Source organism: Salvelinus fontinalis, chromosome 3 (assembly GCF_029448725.1).
Source record: "Salvelinus fontinalis isolate EN_2023a chromosome 3, ASM2944872v1, whole genome shotgun sequence".
Classification (NCBI taxonomy): Eukaryota; Metazoa; Chordata; class Actinopteri; order Salmoniformes; family Salmonidae; genus Salvelinus; species Salvelinus fontinalis.
In genome coordinates this window covers 48933223-48950107 of record NC_074667.1, presented here as the reverse complement: position 1 = coordinate 48950107, position 16885 = coordinate 48933223, and the positions used below count along the sequence as shown (strand labels likewise).

The 16885-nt window shown below is 46.4% G+C and overlaps 1 protein-coding gene across 1 annotated transcript in view; it reads left to right on the top strand.

The window, feature by feature from the left end:
- Window positions 1–16885, top strand: part of LOC129851032 (leucine-rich repeats and immunoglobulin-like domains protein 1) — a 42196-nt gene that overhangs the window by 21237 nt on the left and 4074 nt on the right. The window contains 11 exon segments of the mRNA XM_055917195.1: window positions 4476–4613; window positions 4740–4883; window positions 5858–6001; window positions 6280–6423; window positions 7623–7766; window positions 10359–10439; window positions 12948–13019; window positions 13447–13518; window positions 13703–13866; window positions 14153–14473; window positions 15170–15451. Of these exon segments, the coding sequence (XP_055773170.1) occupies window positions 4476–4613; window positions 4740–4883; window positions 5858–6001; window positions 6280–6423; window positions 7623–7766; window positions 10359–10439; window positions 12948–13019; window positions 13447–13518; window positions 13703–13866; window positions 14153–14473; window positions 15170–15451 (1706 nt within the window).

Below are 16885 nucleotides of genomic sequence, written 5' to 3'. Positions count from 1 at the left end.
GGACTAGGAAGAAGAAGGAGAAGAGAGGGAGAGCTCAACTGTTGTGGTCAGCATCTGAGAGACAGCGAGAGAGAGCCTCTCCCTCCTGTTTCAGACAACTCTGCCTAGTTCTTCCCAGCAAGGGTCAGCAGCTGTTGACCCCTCGTCCCTATCCCTCCTCATCCCCTCCCTCCCTCCCTGATCAGTAGAGCTTGAGTTCTCCCCGTCAGACAGTCTCCCTCCACTCTGCTGCTGCTCCCCAGGAGCTTCCTGTAGGGTCAGGAGGGAGGGGCAGGGCCTGGGCTGAGGCTCATCCTTTACTCTTTACACCACTGTTTATTCAGGTGGGCTCTGGACTGCAGTGGGAGACCCCCCCCCCCCCCCCCCCCCCCCCATGGCCCAGAGTAAACGCCCTACACAGTCTTATTTCACCATCTGTGTGTGTGTGTGTGTGTGGGGGGGGTGGGGTGGGGGGGGGGGGTGACCTTGTTTTGCTGCAGTTTGACTGGTGAAACACCTGTCTGGAGACACCAGAGGTTTCAGGCTGGGTCTGGGAGTCTAAATTAGGTTCCTTGTGTTGACTTTGTTTTACTCATGGACTTGATTTGAAATCAAATGTAATGTTATCTTCAATTAGTGAAGAGACTTGGGGTGGTAAAATGTCCATAGGGGGAGCAGCAGGGGGAGTGAGACATGAATGAAACAGTAATAACAAATATACATATTTTATAACTGTAACAAGGATAAATGTCCAATGGGGGGGTGAGGGCAGGGTAAGTGTTTTGTAACACTAGCCGGAGTGTCAGGGAAGTGCTACCATGGCTGCGGTATGGTTTTCATCCCTGCTCGGATAACACTGGCCTTCACTAGCTCCGCCTTCCTCCCCACACACATACAGACGGCCGCGCTGACAGACAGACGTACACACGCTGGCAGGCTGAGGAGTTGACCATTTGGTCAACCAAAAGGAAGTCTGGGTCTGTGTCCGGTCAATGTGGATTTGTCTGTTTGTATCTGTCTGTGCACGTGTTTGTGTATGTCTAGGCCTCTATACGTCTGTGGGTGTCGATATGCGTGTGTGTGTTGGCCCTGTGCTGGGTATAGGTAAACAGGGAAGTGACTGAGATTCCTGTGCAGCTCTGTCCATCCGTCTGTCAGGCTGCAGCCCTGAAGTGGATCGCTCCCATCTCTCCCAGCCAACACCAAAATAAATCACAGATGTGGAGAGAGACTGACCCACCATTCCTGCAGAGAGCAGGCCAAAATAAAAATGTGCTTTGTAAAAACTTCTTTCTGATGCCTCTTACTCCATGGTTAACCTGTCTAGCCCCGGGGGGCCGCTAGCGGCACCCCCACCCCCACTGAAAAGGCAGAGCCGCGAAATTCAAAAAAAAAATATTTTTTAAATATTTAACTTTCACACATTAAAGTCCAATACAGCTAATGAAAGACACATATCTTGTGAATCCAGCGAACATGTCCGATTTTTAAAATGTTTTACAGGGAAGACACAATATGTAAAGATGTAAATCTATTAGCTAAACACATTAGCATAATCCACCATATTTTCTTTGTCCACCAACACCAGTAGCTATCACCAATTCGGCTAAACTAAGAAATTGATAGCCACTAACCAAGAAAAAACCACCTCAGATGACAGTCTGATAACATATTTATGGTATAGGATAGGTTTTGTTAGAAAAATGTGCAAATTTCAGGTAGATGTCATAGTTTACAATTGCACCCACCGTCACAAATGGACTAGAATAATTACAATGAGCAACGTGTTTACCTAACTACTAATCATCAAACATTTCGTAAAAATACACAGCATACACTAATCGAAAGACACAGATCCTGTGAATACAGACAATATTTCAGATTTTCTAAGTGTCTTACAGCGAAAGCACAATAAATCGTTATATTAGCATAGCACATGTGCAAACATTACCCCAGCATTGATTCTAGCCAAAGAGAGCGATAACGTAAACATCGCCAAAATATATTAATTTTTTCACTAACCTTCTCAGAATTCTTCCGATGACACTCCTGTAACATCACATTACAACATACATATACAGTTTGTTCGAAAATGTGCATATTTAGCCACCAAAATCATGGTTAGACAATGAGAAAAGTAGCCAAGCTGGTCAGAAAATGTCGTGCGCCATATTAGACAGTGATCTAGTCGTATACATAAATACTCATAAACGTGACAAAAAAATATAGGGTGGACAGCGATTGATAGACAATTTAATTCTTAATACAATCGCGGAATTACATTTTTTAAATTATCCTTACTTTTCAATACAGTTTGCGCCAAGCGAAGCTACGTCAAAAAAGATGGCGTCCTAAGCCACTAACATTTTTCGACAGAAACACGATATATCATAATAAATTGTTCCTACTTTGAGCTGTTCTTCCATCAGAATCTTGGTCAAAGAATCCTTTCTTGGGTCTAATCGTCTTTTGGTCGAAAGCTGTCCTCTTGCCATGCAGAAATGCACATTGCGTTCGGCATGAACTGGAACGGTGCCCAGAGATTCACAGTGGCTCAGAAATAAATGTCCCAAAATCGCACTAAACGGATATAAATTGCTATAAAACGCTTTAAATTAACTACCTTATGATGTTTTTAACTCCTATAACGAGTAATAATATGACCAGAGAAATATAACTGGCTACACTAATGCTTGGAAAAACAGTAGGTCGGTGTCCTCCGCGCGCCTGACGCACCTAGAAAAGAGTTCCTACCTACAGGATTTTTTCATTTATAGTGGCTGTGATTGGGCAATCGATACCATTCAAAGCGTCATCACGTAAAGGCATCCAGGGGAAGACGTAAGCAGTGTCCGTATACTCATAGGAATAACAGTGGCCTTAAAACTGACTCCAGAACGGGTCAAAATGTGTGAAATCTGACTCCATGTCAGGGAAATTGCTGTAGAATGAGTTCTGTTCCACTTAGAGACAACATTTCAACGGCTATAGAAACTATAGACTGTTTTCTATCCAATAATAATAATAATATGCATATTGTACGATCAAGAATTTTGTAGGAAGCCGTTTCAAAAATTACACGATTTCCATAAATAGTGACAACAGCACCCCCTAGCCTTAACAGGTTTAACTGGACTGTCAGGGGGGTCAGAGTTAGACAATATTAGTCCTTTCATCTAGCCAAGTCGTTCTCCATTTGATTTGGAAGTAGTCGGTTACAATTATCACCAATAGAGTCCCACAGTGGCGGTGTCGTAGGGCTGTGTTTCGTTTAGGATTACCCTGGTGGGACATTTTGATAACCATGGAAATCTCTCTCGGACAAGGTGACTTATCAATATATTCGGCTCAATTCACTCTGATTCAAAAATGATAATTAGCATTGAAGTAGACATGTAAAATGACAAATCCCTGCAAGCTCCTGCACATCATGTCTAGCAGACACCTTTGCTAACAGGTATTGTGTCAATTTGAAACTTGCACAAGACAGTTCACAGAGTTGTCAATTTATTCATTACTACATTTAGCTAACATTAGATGGTTAATCCAGGGACTCTTACCTTTGCCTCGATTCGGCAGTCTCATCCAGATCATGACATTTGTAGTTCTTTGATAGTCACATTAGCAGCTAATAGCATTTAATTTTTGTGGGGCTAAATACAGTGCCTTCGAAAAGTATTCAGACCCGTCGGCTTTTTCCACATTTTGTTACATTACAGCCTTATTCTAAAATTGATTAAATACATTTTGTTCCTCATCAATATACACAAAAATACCCCATAATAACAATTATTTACAAAAGTATTCAGACCCTTTGCTATGAGACTTGAAATTGAGCTCAGGTGCATCCTGTTTCCATTGATCCATCCTTGATGTTTCTACAACGTGATTGGAGTCCACCTGTGTTAAATGTAATTGATTGGACATGACTTGGAAAGGAACACACCTGTCTATATAAGGTCCCACAGTTGACAGAGCAAAAACCAAGCCATTAGGTTGAAGGAGTTGTCCGTAGATCTCCTAGACAGGATTGTGTTGAGGCACAGATTTGGAGAAGGGTACCAAAACATTTCTGCAACATTGAAGGTCCCCAAGAACACAGTGGCCTCCATTTTTAAATGGAAGAAGTTTGGAACCATCAAGACTCTTCCTAGAGCAGGCCGCCCAGCCAAACTGAGCAATCGGGGGAGGGAGGCCACTTGGTCAGGGAGGTGACCAAGATTATCTGGTCTGATTAAATCAAGATTGAACTCTTGGGCCTGAATGCCAAGCGTCATGTCTGGAGGACATGCTCCTGAAGCAGTGATACTTGGCACTGTACTCTCTCTTTGTTCCTGAGTAGGTTTGGAAAAGAAGAGTGTGTTTGCTTTACTGCTGCTTCTAAAACAAGCATCTAAAGACTAGGAGCTGTGTTCTTCTCCTGTTTCTCTCTTCAGGTTTTCCTTCATCTTTACCCCTGAAGTTTTCTAACAGCGGTTGTGGTTGTTTATTTTCAGACACAATAATAAGATCCGTGCCATCGATGGAAGGCGGATGAGAGACCTGGTCTCCATGGAAACACTGGACCTGAGCAGTAACGACATCACAGAAGTCAGAGGTCAAGGTTTCCCCGCAGGCCTCCAGATCAAAGACCTGTAAGATCATCCCATTTCTTCTTATGTCAAACATTCTTCCTACATTTCTCATCTAATTGTAAATGTTGTACCAATGTTATCAATGTATGTCTTGGATCCATGACAGTGTGCTATGCTGTCTTCCAGGTACCTGAGCAACAACAAGATCCATCTCCTGGAGGCCGGTGCTCTGGACCAGCTCTCTTCGTCCCTCCAGGTTCTCAGACTGAGTCGGAACCGCATCTCCCAGGTCCCTGTCAAAAGCTTCCAGCTCCCCAAGCTGACCCAGCTGTGAGTACTGTTTCATACCACTTCCAGACACCTCTCAGCTCACTTAGGCACATGTTTGTTAAGTCTCTCTACTCACCTCCTAGCCTATCCTCAACCATTGTTAGAGAAACAACCAAATTGACCCGTGGCCAGTTAAAGACACAGTGTACAGTACCCATAGTCCATGACCCCACCGATGTTAGAGGGAAAATAACTTTGGGAAGTTAGACAAAACCTAAAGAGGCTGACTCCTTTGACACCGTCCCATTTATTGAGGAAAGTGTAGCAGCATTAGTAAACATCAGACCAATACCATGGCTGAGTTATGGCCTCTGTCCTCTCTGAGCCATGCTCTCTGTCATTGTCTCCCCCGTCCCCTGCAGCATGGGGCTAGGGCAGACCCATCCTTACCTCAACACTCCCACTCTGGGGAGTAAAGACGCATGTAATGATACTCTCCTCCATTGTAGACAGGGCTCCCTTCTCTCCACAGCCCTCCCAGTTTCCCCAGGTGGGTATTGTTCAACAGGTGGCCCCGGTGACACTGTATCTGTGGATGCTTGTGGCAACATTGAGGACACACAAAGACGCTGTGTGGATGTTTATTGTTCAGCTATGCTCCTGGGCTGTGATGTTAAACCTCACACGCCAGGGGCACAGATTCACTGGTAGATAGGTCCTTTTTAGTTAACCCTAGCATGATTACTGAAGGTTTGTGATCACGTGGTGCGATGCCCAGGTCAGAACTGGACCCTGTTCTGTAACCCAAACCTCACCTCAGCCATTGGGAGTACACATCCCTGGCTTCAGGGGGAATAGATATCACCGTGTAATGCCACTTATGTTTTTGTGGTGCTGCTAAGATGTGTGTTACAGTATTACTTTACAGGGTTTTCCTGTAGGACCATACTTCTCTTTCTATCATCTCTATCTCTCATCATCATCATTGCATCTCTCTCTAACTCCTTGCTGGGTTGTGTTGTCCTGTCCTCCAGTGAGCTGAACAGGAACCGTGTGAGGCAGGTGGAGGGGCTGACCTTCCAGGGCCTGGCCAGTCTGGAGGTCCTCAAGCTGCAGAGGAACAACATTAGTAAGCTCACCGACGGAGCCTTCTGGGGCCTGGCCAAGATAAAAGTGCTGTGAGTTACAGAAACATACCGCTCCCAACTCCCTGCCTGACCTTGAGGACTGGCTGTCCTCAACTGTTGTTAGGATCACTTTCTCCTACTCCGCTCGTATTACTTTCCGCTCTTAACAATTGTTTCACAAGCAACTCTATGCTCTATAATTGTCCATTAACATTGAGCTAAACTATGAACCACAATTGGACTACATGTAATGTCCAATATCCTGTCATACCAAACTACATTACCCATGATGCCTAGCCTGAACCTGTTTGTGACTTCCTCCCCTGCAGTCACCTGGACTATAACAGCCTGAGGGAGGTGAACAGTGGCTCCATGTATGGCCTGTCTTCTCTTCTGCAGCTCTTCCTCAGCTACAACTCCATCTCCCACCTCAACCCAGATGGCTGGAGGTTCTGCCAGAGGCTACGAGAACTGTGAGTAGCACATCAGAAACCTCCCAACCCCTGTAAACCAAAGCACCAAAACCCTCCCAACCCTTGAAAATAGAGCACCAATTCCTGCCTTATCCCCAACCCCTGAGAAACAAACAAAAATATTAATCTCCTCTTCAGCCCCCAGATATGGACCCCAAAGTCTTACTCATGCCTCCAACTTCAAACCCCCTGTCTCTTCTTGTTGATCCCCAATCACAACCCTAAGAACATAACCCTGAATCTGTTCCCCGCTCTGCCCCTCTCCGTACCATCATGAAGCTACATGGCTCAATACCACACGCTCCTCTCACTATAAGCCTGTTTATCCCATAATGAGCGGTAAGATTGACAGTACTTAAGCCCACGCAAGAGTGTGTATTCACATCTCTGTCAGGTTGGTAGAGAGTGTACAACCCTCTGTTGGTAGGGATACTGTGGTAATTGCAGCGGGATCTCCCTGTCTAGTGAAGGAGAGAGACTCTGTTTACACTAATGTAGAGCTCAGCTCTGCTCAGGCGTCGCTTACCACATGGCTGCCTGTCTGGGTACTGTGTGAGAGAGACAGATTGCTCTGCATCTGTGTTGCAACTCAGTGCGAGTCCGGGTTTCTATGATTTTTATGAGTGTGTCCATGGTGACTGTGATATCAGTGGGATAGTGGCTTGGTTAGCTCTCAGGTGTAGAAGAGTGGCTGTCTTTCTGACCTGCCTGTTATTACATTCCGGATGAGACGGCAGCCTGCCTGACGGGGCTTCACAGAGACTGGCCAGTGGCCACACATGACCACACTAGACCCCTTCAGAGAGGCACAGCCTAGACACTCACACAACAGACCATTTGACCATGTGTGCTGATAAAGAAGACATATTTATCACCACTGACGCACAGTGTACCTACTTAAACAAGACCATAACTCTAGGAAAGACATCAGAGAAGTGTCCAACTGGAAATTTACACAATTTGTAAATGGTTTGTGTCTTGACTCCTTATCAAGCATGATAGGAAACTGCTGTGGATGAACAGATATTGAGCCAACGCCACAGTGGAAAAATACAGCATCTATCCAAAGGCAAGAAGACATTGAATAAGGCCATATAAAATAGAGAATAATAACGTTAGGTTACCTTAGTGCTGTGCCATCTTGTCCGTCTGGTCCATGCCTGACACTGCATGTATTTATTTTTCATTTCCTCCTGTAGGAGTCTGTCCCATAACAACCTGAGTCGTCTGGATGAGGGTAGTCTGGCGGTGCTGGGGGACCTCCACACCCTCCGTCTGGGGCACAACTCCATCAGCCACATCACTGAGGGGGCCTTCAGAGGCCTCAAGGCCGTGCGCCTCCTGTAAGTCCTCCTGAACGCACCTAGAGCACACACAACTATGGTTCCACACTGTAGACTCATCCTGTTACTAGTTTAAAGGTCCAATGCAGCTGTTTTTATTTCAAAATCAAACCATTTCTGGTTAACAGTTAAGTACCTTACTGTAATAGATTGCCATTACAATTGTCAAAACATTGCCTTTAGCAAAAAATATATATCTCAAGTAAGAATTTAGCTAAGACTGTCTGGAAGTGGTCTGAATGGGGAGGGGAATACTGTATACTAGCTATTATTGGCAGAGAGGTTTGGAACTCTTTGTCTATTAACCAATTTACCATGGAAAGCCTAAACTCCCACCCATGCAAACTTGCTGATTAGAAGTTCCTGTGTAGATTTGTATTTTAAACCAGCATCTATCAGGAAATAACACTGATCAAATGTTTTCACACTTTTACAGTGTTAGTTTCATCAGCTGTTGTACAAAATGATATAAAACATAGAAAAACAGAATTTTGACTGCACTTGGCCTTTAAGAACAATTCAGTTTATTCATGTGCATTCAATATTCAATAAGGCTTTATTAAGCCCTTCTGGGGCCAGTTACAACGTGGAGTTAGCTGTTTACTTGTCTGACCATTGCTTTTCAACAGATCTAGTTTGTATTCCTGCATATTCACCTGTATCTGTTTGATGTGTGCATGTGTCACTATTGTCATGTTTTCATTCTGTGAGAACTTTTATTCTGGTGCGTATGTTCTCGTCTTCCCTCTTTTCGGTCGTTGATTCCCATCGATTTTGGATGCACATGTGTTCCCTGTCATCTGCCTCCCTGTAGATTCTTTGCCTTTTTAAACAGAGCAGGGAAAAGCAGTATGGGAGACTTCTCCCCCCCACACCCGTATGCACACACCTTGAACAGGAAGAAAGAGAGGAAGAGGGAGGCTGGGGGTGGGTCCTTCTGCTAATTTCTTTTTGGCCCAGGATCTTCCCAGAGAGCCAGAGAAAAGAGTCAGACCTTTGCTTTGGAGACGAGCCTTTCTCACAGGGGGGGTGACAAGCCAAGGCGTATATAGGCCTTTCTCTGCTGGCACAGGGGGAGCGTTAGGCTGGGGGGAGGGGGTTCAGCTGTGTGGATAGGCCCTCTGTTTGGCTTCCCTCTCACCCGCTCTTTCTTTTTTGACCTTTTCTTTCATTCTTCTTTGCTTTGTTTTTCGCTCTCCCGTTACCTCTCTTTGCTTTCTAATTTAATTTTTTACTTTTCCCTTTTATGCTCACCCCTTCCTCTCTCTCCTTCCCTCTCTTTCCTCCCTTCTTTCTCTCTGAGGCAGGTCTAATCTAATCAGTGAAGCGCTGGGTAGGCGTGGGCCCAAGCAGTAAGGGAGCTGAGGCAGCTTTAATTGGGCAGCCACTGCCTACATTAACAAGGCAACGGCCATTCACACTCAGCCAGCCAGAAAGAATAGGGAATTGGCAGCTGAGTCCGGCCATGGAGGCAAAGTAACCAAAAGGAACCAAAGGGGTTGAGGGAAGGACTGAGGGGGGTAGGGGAATTATTATTCAAATGTTTCCTTTGCCCAGATGACTTCAACAGTTACAGGGTTTTCTCTGCATAGGAAACTCTTTGGTGGGCTACCAAAGTGTTTTTTCGTGATGCCTTTTTTGGGGGGGTGGGGGGTTCAGGATGGGAAAAGGTTTTCAGTTTTAAAGTTAATATAAAGTATGTAAAAATATTTTAGATGTTTGAGTCACTCCGATAGCCTAAGTCATAGCAAAATGTGTAGAAGAGCAGGAAATTTGCTTTAAAACTGCAAATTTTTTCTCTTAGCCTCATGGCAAAATGTGTATAATTGCAGGAAATTTGCCTTTAAAAAAGCAAAAGGTTTCCACTACGCCCACCACCTAAGCTGCATTTTGATGTAGAAACCCCCCCGAGTTAGAAGTAGTGTGTCAGAAAAGCTAATTAATTGCGTTCAACCACAGGTTGGTGGTACCTTCATTTGGGAGGACGGGTTTGTGGTAATGGCTGGAGCGGAGTCAGTGGAATGGTAACAAGCACATGGTTTCCATGTTTGATGGCGTTCCGTTAGCACTGTTCCTGCCATTATTATGAGCCGTCCTCCCCTCAGCAGTCTCCACTGCATTCAACATGCGTTGAGAAACTTCCTGGCAGACTCAGTGAAGTGAAATGTTTTATTTTATTGAGTCTCATTCTGGCTTGACATGGATAAGGTTTTCACTCATTAGGCTTTGAGACTGTGCTGGGACTGACATACCTGCCACCACACTGCCTGGACCAGGCCATGCCCACTGACTGTCTAAATCGTAAGACAATGTGTGCCCGCCAACCCCTCCATGCTGTTATGAATTATACATGTGTATCCCTGTGTTGGGCTGTGTGCCTTCACCCCGCTCCTTCTCACAAAGGAAAGAATGTGCTTGGCTGGCAGAGCAGATCAGCAGAGAGGCTTGCTCTTTAGACCAGGTGCAGGAGGGGTGGAGGGGTAACCCGTGACTTCCAGCCCCATCTCTGCCAAGGCTACACAGTGCTCCAGCTCTGGCAGCCTGTTCTGCTCTCCTCCTCCTATCTCTCTTATCCCTTTTCTCTCTCCACAGGGAGCTGGACCATAACGACATCTCAGGCACAATAGAGGACACCAATGGGGCCTTCTCTGGACTGGACAGCCTCAACAAGCTGTGAGTATCCCCCCTCCTCCTCTCACCCCCCCCCCCCCTTTCCTCCATTCCCCTCTCCCCAGAACCGGTCCCTTCAAGCTGGCTGCCCTGCCACTGGTTGATGATTGTCTGCAGATCTTCAGTCCAGTGTGAAGGGTTTTCCATTGCAATCCAATAGTTTCCTCTGAGGAGTATTGCCTATCTATAGCTTATATCTAGTTCTCCCAGACCTGGCTTCAGACAGGACCAACTCCATCTCTCCCAGACCTGGCTTCAGACAGGACCAGCTCCATCTCTCCCTTACCTGGCTTCAGACAGGACCAGCTCCATCTCTCCCTTACCTGGCTTCAGACAGGACCAGCTCCATCTCTCCCAGACCTGGCTTCAGACAGGACCAGCTCCATCTCTCCCAGACCTGGCTTCAGACAGGACCAGCTCCATCTCTCCCAGACCTGGCTTCAGACAGGACCAGCTCCATCTCTCCCAGACCTGGCTACAGACAGGACCAGCTCCATCTCTCCCAGACCTGGCTTCAGACAGGACCAGCTCCATCTCTCCCAGACCTGGCTTCAGACAGGACCAGCTCCATCTCTCCCAGACCTGGCTTCAGACAGGACCAGCTCCATCTCTCCCAGACCTGGCTTCAGACAGGACCAGCTCCATCTCTCCCTTACCTGGCTTCAGACAGGACCAGCTCCATCTCTCCCAGACCTGGCTTCAGACAGGACCAGCTCCATCTCTCCCTTACCTCTGGGCCTCACACGTCATTTGGAAGTGTAACACTGAGAGATGACTTTAAAAGCTGCTCCAAGTTTTATTAGGCTTTTTCACGAAGCATGCAGGTTCATATTTTAACGGCAACAGACTTGAAACTTGAAACGAGCATGAATCTGGTTTTCATTTGGTTTACCAGACTCTCAACTACAATTGTGTCCAAGTTCAGAGTGTCTGTTGGTGGGAATTGAACTGCCTTGACGGTTAAACGATGTCAATTTGTTGTGATCTCTCGTATAACTATTAAACCACAGCACAATGAACATAGTGGGCCCTAAATAATCCTGGGATAAAAGATGGTGTCCAACCAAGGCCGTTCCCTGTGAGTGCTAGCCTATTGAAAGGCTTTTCTATCAGCCTGCAGGATATGAGTCTCAGCAGCTCTGTTGGTCTCTAGCCCTGCTCCTCTCTCTCTGCTCCACAGCCATGCCTTCCTGCCTGTTGTTAGGGACTGAAAGAGGGTGAAATTGGCCCAGCGCTGGCACAATCCTGTGAAAAACAGAGAGAGGGGTGGGACATTAAAGTGTCCTCCACACACTTTGTGTCCCAGATTGTGATGGGAGAATGCTCTGGGTTAACTTGTGCTCTCACAAGTGGTCACTATTTTCTCATTGCTCTTTTGAGGTGGAAAAAAAAATTAATATATTGAGTGTAGAAATTTTAGTTACATCATTAAAGCATTTAATTTATTTTTTCGTAAATGTGATTGTCTTCATGGAGTAATGTGATTGGAATGAAAGGCAATGCAGACTGCAAAATGTGCAATGTGGTGCTGGGAATAAGAACGATTTTAGAAATATGTATTTAAATATGCTAAATTCGTTGGATGGAAGTGCAGTAACTTAGTGAGTAGTGGTTGTCTGTGATGAAGCCTGCTGTGCAGCCCGTCTCCCTCTGTAGTCTAGAAACATAGACCTCTGGCTGATGTGGGGTCAGTAGTGAGTGACATCTCTGTCAGGAGCTGACAGGTTCTGTCCATGACCAGTCCTGGTGGGCCCCTAAACACAGAGGCTTTCTTATAGAACGCCTGTGACGAATACCTCTTATCAACATGCGTCTTAGTGTTATCTAATCTCCCCCACATGTAATAACCAAGCAGATGCACGCCCAGTGGTTTTTGAAACATGGTTTGTATTCACATTGCACTGTGTAGATTTTCAGTGGGTCCATATAGAAGGGGAGAGTGGAGGAGGTGTGACAGGATTGAAAGGTTCTGATGCAGGGGTCTTAACTCTAAACCAGCCAACTGTGTCCATCCGCTCCTCTTGGGAAGGAAGGCAGAGAGAAGGGAAAAGAGGGACGGACGGACGGAAGGGGAGAAGGAGGGAGGGTAGAGGTGTCTTTTGAAGAGCGCCTGGGATTAGACCCCCAGAGCTGCTTGTTCCTTGCTTGAACCCGCCTTGACAAGGCTACTTTTATTACTCTACAAGCTGTGTTGTCCCTCAGTGAGACAACCTGCTTTTCATGTGGCCCCCCCTGGCTCAGCCCCACCCTGTCATCGCTATTAAATACTAATAAAGATAAAAGTGGTCTTTGAAGAGCAGGGCCGGGAGAGGCCGGGCCCCGAGTCCCTCACCCTCCTAATCTCCACACAGTTCGGATTTCCAATACCTGAATCTTCTGGTCTTATCAGATTCAACCCCACTAATTGTGCATTTCTCCCCCTCTTCTTCTCCCTTACCCCTTCCTCCTCTCTCTTTCACTTTCTCACTTTCTCTCCCATTTATCGGCGCCCTTCATGTTTGGAAATTGCAGAACTCTGTTTGGAAACAAGATCAAGTCGGTGGCCAAGAAAGCCTTCTCAGGCCTGGAGGCCCTGGAGCACCTGTGAGTATCCCACAATGCACTGCACGCCCCCAAGTGCGGCTGCCAAAAGTAGCTGCCTAAGAGGGCTGTTAGAAATGAAATAGCGTCTTTGTTAAAGGAGAAGACAGGCAGTTTGTCGGGCAAGCTGCTTCCCTCTCGTTAGAGGCAGCTTCAACTTTGGTCTTTTTCCCTGGTGCAAGGGAGAAAAGTTATTGAGCATATGGTCAGTTTGGTACAAGAAATTGAATTTATATAAGCTCTTTCACAGACTGACCGTTAGGGGGAAAAAAAGTGATTTTGAAAATCTGGAAAGTGACATTGGTCTTAAACGCCTGAATCTTTCCACCTTGTTTAAAGTAAGCCCTTGCTGGCCGTGACACCGCTGTGTGTGTTCCCGTGTCCCCTTTGTCAGTGCTGATGGGTGGCCCTCTGTTTAATGTCTCAACAGGAACCTGGGAGAGAACGCCATCCGCTCTATTCAGCCAGAGGCCTTCAGCAAGATGAGGAGCCTCAGGGACCTGTGAGTCTGCAATGATGAACATATACACACTCCTCACACTTAGTCTCTGGAAACTGTGATTGTCTTCACAATGTTATGATATGGCTACACAATACTGCCGCAGTTCATTCTTTCAGATCAAAGCAAGTCTTTAAAGGAGAACGACAAACTCTTCAGTCCTAACAGCCCCCCCCCCCCCTCCCAGCCTCATCCAGAGTGACAGTTTCCTGTGTGACTGTCAGCTCCACTGGTTCCCTGAGTGGCTGTTGACCCGAGGGCTACAGACGGGCGTAGAGGCTACCTGTGCCCATCCTGAAACCCTGAAGGGTACCAGCATCTTCCAGGCTCCGCCAGAGAGCTTTGTCTGTGGTGAGTAATGCGTGTGTGTTAGGGATTTCTGTCAGACTGTGCAGCCAGCAGCTAAGACCAGATGGTGTTTTACATTCCAGCTCTTGCTTGTTTACAGTGTGTGTGTGATATTGTTCAAGTGTTTTGATGTAGGTTCACTGTGTGTTTGATCTGTGATGTGCTAATCCTTCGTTTGTTTGTTTGTATGTATAGTATACATATCTTCTGTCACTGAGAAAACATTTGGTTACAAAGAATAATGCTTATGTAGGTTTATTGTTGTCCCTCCATCTCTCTCTTCCTGTAGATGACCTGCCTAAGTCCCAGATCATGGTGCAGCCAGAGACCACAGTGACGGTTCTGGGTAGTGACGTGCGCTTCACGTGCACGGCGGCCAGCAGCAGCAGCTCACCTATGACCTTCGCCTGGCGCAAAGACCAGGAGCTGCTCCGCCATGCAGAGGTGGAGAACCTCGCCCACCTGCGCGCTCACCACGGGGGGGTGATGGAGTACACCACCATTTTGCACCTGCGTCATGTGACCTTCACCCACGAGGGCCAATACCAGTGCATCATCACCAACCACTTTGGCTCCTCCTACTCTACCCAGGCCCGCCTCACTGTCAACGGTACGCCGCCAGGCCCTGAAGGGTTAACTGTCTCCTAGTATGACTGCTTTATATAGATAGAATTGTGAATGTGTGTTTGTTTGCATGCGTGAGATCCTTTTCTCTCTGTAATATGTTGATTCAGCACATATTTTGCCCAGTTAAACTCAAGTGTTGTTTTAGTGGTAAGAGATTAGGGGTAATTCTTAGCTTGAACAAAGTCTCTCTGTCTCTCTGCATGTCTCTGTGTGAGTCTCTCTACATGTCTCTGTGTGTGAGTCTCTGTCTCTCTGCATGTCTCTGTGTGTGTCTCTGCATGTCTCTGTGTGTGTCTCTGCATGTCTCTCTGCATGTCTCTGTGTGAGTCTCTCTACATGTCTCTGTGTGTGAGTCTCTGTCTCTCTGCATGTCTCTGTGTGTGTCTCTGCATGTCTCTGTGTGTGTCTCTGCATGTCTCTCTGCATGTCTCTCTGCATGTCTCTGTGTGAGTCTCTCTGCATGTCTGTGTGTGAGTTTCTGGGTGGAATTTGGAACAAATTGATGGAGCTGACAGTGCCCATCTATTACACGCCCTGTCAGTTTGGCCAACAGATGCTGAGTGATTGGCTGCCCTTCCCACCCAAATCAAACCCTCTCCCTAAAACAGAGACTCTTGTGTTAACCTCTGTACTTCTCTGTTGTGGCTAACCCAGTGTGTCATATCTTCCTTTCCCACAGTCTTGCCTACATTTGTTAAGACCCCTGCAGACAACACCATCCGTACGGGCACCACTGCCAAGCTTGAGTGTGCTGCTGAGGGGCACCCCACCCCCCAGATTGCCTGGCAGAAGGATGGGGGCACGGACTTCCCGGCGGCGCGCGAGCGGCGGATGCACGTGATGCCGGATGATGACGTGTTCTTCATCATGAACGTCAAGCCGGGGGACATGGGCGTGTACAGCTGCACCGCCAAAAACACAGCGGGCACCGTGTCTGCCAACGCCACCCTCACCGTGCTGGGTAAGACTGACTGCTGGTCACTAGGGCTGGGAATTGCCAGGGACCTCACAATATGACATTGTGCCGATACGATATGTATTGCGATTCTCACGATTCTATATGATGTTCCAAACATATTGCTCTCTGCTGCAGAGAGCGCATGAGAAAACGAGTGATCAGTCATGGAAATAAAAGTGCTGAAAACATGTTAGCTCACTATTTTAAAAAGATGGAGAACAGGATACTGTAGTTTTGACACAGGTACAGCTGACTAATGCTACCTAGCAAGAAACAATATATATACTTGAAGTCAAAGTATCAATATAATATCGTCCAAAATAATATTGCGATATGTAACTGTATAGATTTTTCCCCCTTATTACTACTGGCAGCCTCGCCCCACGCCTACTGGCAGCCTCGCCCCACGCCTACTGGCAGCCTCGCCCCACGCCTACTGGCAGCCTCGCCCCACGCCCTTCTAGTAGAGGAGGCTGGTGGGAGGAGCTATTGGAGGACTCAAATGTAAATGTATGGGAGGCTGGGCTCATAGTAGTATATAGAACAGTATCAAACATGGAAACTACATGTTCGACTCCGTTCCATTATGCCATTCCAGCCATTACAATGAGCTCAGCCTCCCATACATTTACATTTTAGTCATTTAGAAGACGCTCTTGTCCAGAGTGACTTACAGTTAGTGCATTAGTTTTAAGATGGCTAGGTGGGACTTACAGTTAGTGCATTAGCTTTAAGATGGCTAGGTGGGACTTAGTTAGTGCATTCGCTTTAAGATGGCTAGGTGGGACTTAGTTAGTGCATTCATTTTAGGATGGCTAGGTGGGACTTTGCATTCGTTTTAAGATGGCTAGGTGGGACTTAGTTAGTGCATTCATTTTAGGATGGCTAGGTGGGACTTTGCATTCGTTTTAAGATGGCTAGGTGGGACTTAGTTAGTGCATTCATTTTAGGATGGCTAGGTGGGACTTTGCATTCGTTTTAAGATGGCTAGGTGGGACTTAGTTAGTGCATTAGTTTTAAGATGGCTAGGTGGGAATAACAGTTATTGATTTAGTTTTAAGATGGCTAGGTGGGACTTAGTTAGTGCATTCGTTTTAGGATGGCTAGGTGGGACTTAGTTAGTGCATTCGTTTTAGGATGGCTAGGTGGGACTTAGTTAGTGCATTAGTTTTAAGATGGCTAGGTGGGACTTAGTTAGTGCATTCGTTTTAGGATGGCTAGGTGGGACTTAGTGCATTAGTTTTAAGATAGCTAGGTGGGACTTACAGTTAGTGCATTCGCTTTAAGATGGCTAGGTGGGACTTACAGTTAGTGCATTAGTTTTAAGATGGCTAGGTGGGACTTACAGTTAGTGCATTAGTTTTAAGATGGCTAGGTGGGACTTAGTGCATTAGTTTTAAGATAGCTAGGTGGGACTTACAGTTAGTGCATTCGTTT